Consider the following 1,765-nt stretch of genomic DNA (forward strand, 5'->3'; position numbering starts at 1 on the left):
GGGGCGGGGGGGCAGCAGCATATCGCAATAAAGGGGACGCTGTGGGACACGGCTCCGCTCATTTCAGTGCGGGTGGGGAGGGAAACTGAGGCACGGGGGAGTGTGGGAGGGACTCGTGCACCCCCAGACCCATTTGGAACGGGGGTCCTGAGCCCCCCCCGTGGGTGGTGATGGAGGGAGAGGGGGGAAGGAATCTCTGCACACCCCAACTCTTCACAGCCTTTATTAGCGCAGCCCCTGTGCATAATTTGGGGGGGGGGCAGTGGGGTCTTCCCGCCCGCGGGCACCCTGCGACCCCCTAAACCCTCCCCTTTTATCATCGTGTGCCCCCAGGGCAGGGGGGCACTGCCAGCCCCAGAGCGCCTCAGCTGCCCCCAAGGCTCTGCCCTGGGGCGGGGCTGGGGGGGCATTGCCAGCGCCCCCCTCCCGTTTTTACATCACAGTTTTATGGAAAAATGGCTCGGAAAGGTGGTGAGGGGGTGGGGGGTGGGATTCTGGGGGGGACCAGCCCCACTGCAGGGCACTGCTGTGAGGAGCTGGGGGGGCTCTGCACCCCCCGGGTTTGGGGGTGGCTACCAGAGCACGGCGCTGTCCAGGTGGGCGAAGCCGGGCTCCAGGCGCAGTTTCCAGTAGGTGTTGTTGGTGACCCACGACTCCTTGCCGCTGGCATCTGTCACACGCCTGCCGGTGGGGTGGGGGGGGACTGCCAGGGGGGTCCTCCCATGCCCTGAGAGCCCCCCCAAAATGTCCCCCGGAATGCCCCACACTCCTTCTCCGAGCCATGAGGTCTCCGGAGGGTCTCCCCAATCCTTTAAATCCTCCCTGAACCATGCAGAGGCCCCTCAGGACTCCCACGGGGGGCTTTCCCCATTCCCTGAATGTCCCCTTAAAGACCCCCTCCCATGGGGGTCTCCCCATTCCCTTAAACCCCCCCCCACCCCCCCGAACCATGGGGCGCTCCCAGGACTCCTGGGAAGGGTCTCCACATCCCCCCGAGCCACGAGGCGCCCTCAGGACCCCCAGGAGATCTCCCCACTCCACGAGAGCCCCACATCCCGCTGATCCTCGGCTCCCCCAGCCCTGGGAGCCCCCCCGGACCTGAAGAAGCGGGCCTGGTGGGTGATGTTGTTCTCCTCCATCACTCGGCGCCGGTCCCGCTGCAGCTGCTCGATCTGGCGCTTCTGCGCCTCGGCCGCCGGCACATTCCCCTCCTCCAGGTACCTGGGGGTGGAGGGGACACCAGGACGTGGCCGTGAGGAGCCGGCCGGCCTCACCCCAGCCCACCCCGCAGCCCCGGGGCGCCGCTGACCGCTGGTCCGGCCGCAGGCGAGTGTCCGTGGAGGGCAGCACCCTGCGGAGCTCCGGGGTCAGCTCGTTCAGCTCCAGCGCGAACTGGGTGAAGCCGTAATTCCTCTCGTGCTCGCGGGGCATGGGGTCTGCGTACGGCAGAGGGGTTTGGGGGCGCTGAGAGACCCCTCCCCGGGGTGGGGTACCCCTCTCGGGGTGGTCTCCCCAGGTCCTTACTGGCTTTCCAGACGCACTGGCCCGGGGCGGGCCCGCGGTGCAGCCCCTCGTGCCACTTGCCCGCCAGGCGCTCCACGGCCGTCCCGCTGCGGCTCAGCACGGCCCCCTGAACCTCGTTGGCCCCCGCGCCCCAGTACCGGGCCTGTGGCCACCGGCACCTGAGCGGGGGCGACCGGAGCCGAGGGAGGGGCCGGGAGCGAGGGGTGGGGTCAGCGGGAAAGGGCGGGGCCACGGGGAAGGG

At 69.3% G+C, this 1,765-nt stretch overlaps 1 protein-coding gene across 1 annotated transcript in view; it reads right to left on the reverse strand.

Annotated features, from left to right (window-relative positions):
- Positions 1-207: 207 nt before the first annotated feature.
- The window catches only part of OSBPL7 (oxysterol binding protein like 7), an 8,189-nt gene continuing 6,631 nt past the window's right edge, over positions 208-1,765 (reverse strand). Inside the window, 4 exon segments of the mRNA XM_015616248.3 lie at positions 208-681; positions 1,099-1,221; positions 1,310-1,436; positions 1,525-1,666. Of these exon segments, the coding sequence (XP_015471734.1) occupies positions 573-681; positions 1,099-1,221; positions 1,310-1,436; positions 1,525-1,666 (501 nt within the window). The 3' untranslated portion in view covers positions 208-572.

This window comes from Parus major, unplaced genomic scaffold (genome assembly GCF_001522545.3).
Source record: "Parus major isolate Abel unplaced genomic scaffold, Parus_major1.1 Scaffold382, whole genome shotgun sequence".
Classification (NCBI taxonomy): domain Eukaryota; kingdom Metazoa; phylum Chordata; class Aves; order Passeriformes; family Paridae; genus Parus; species Parus major.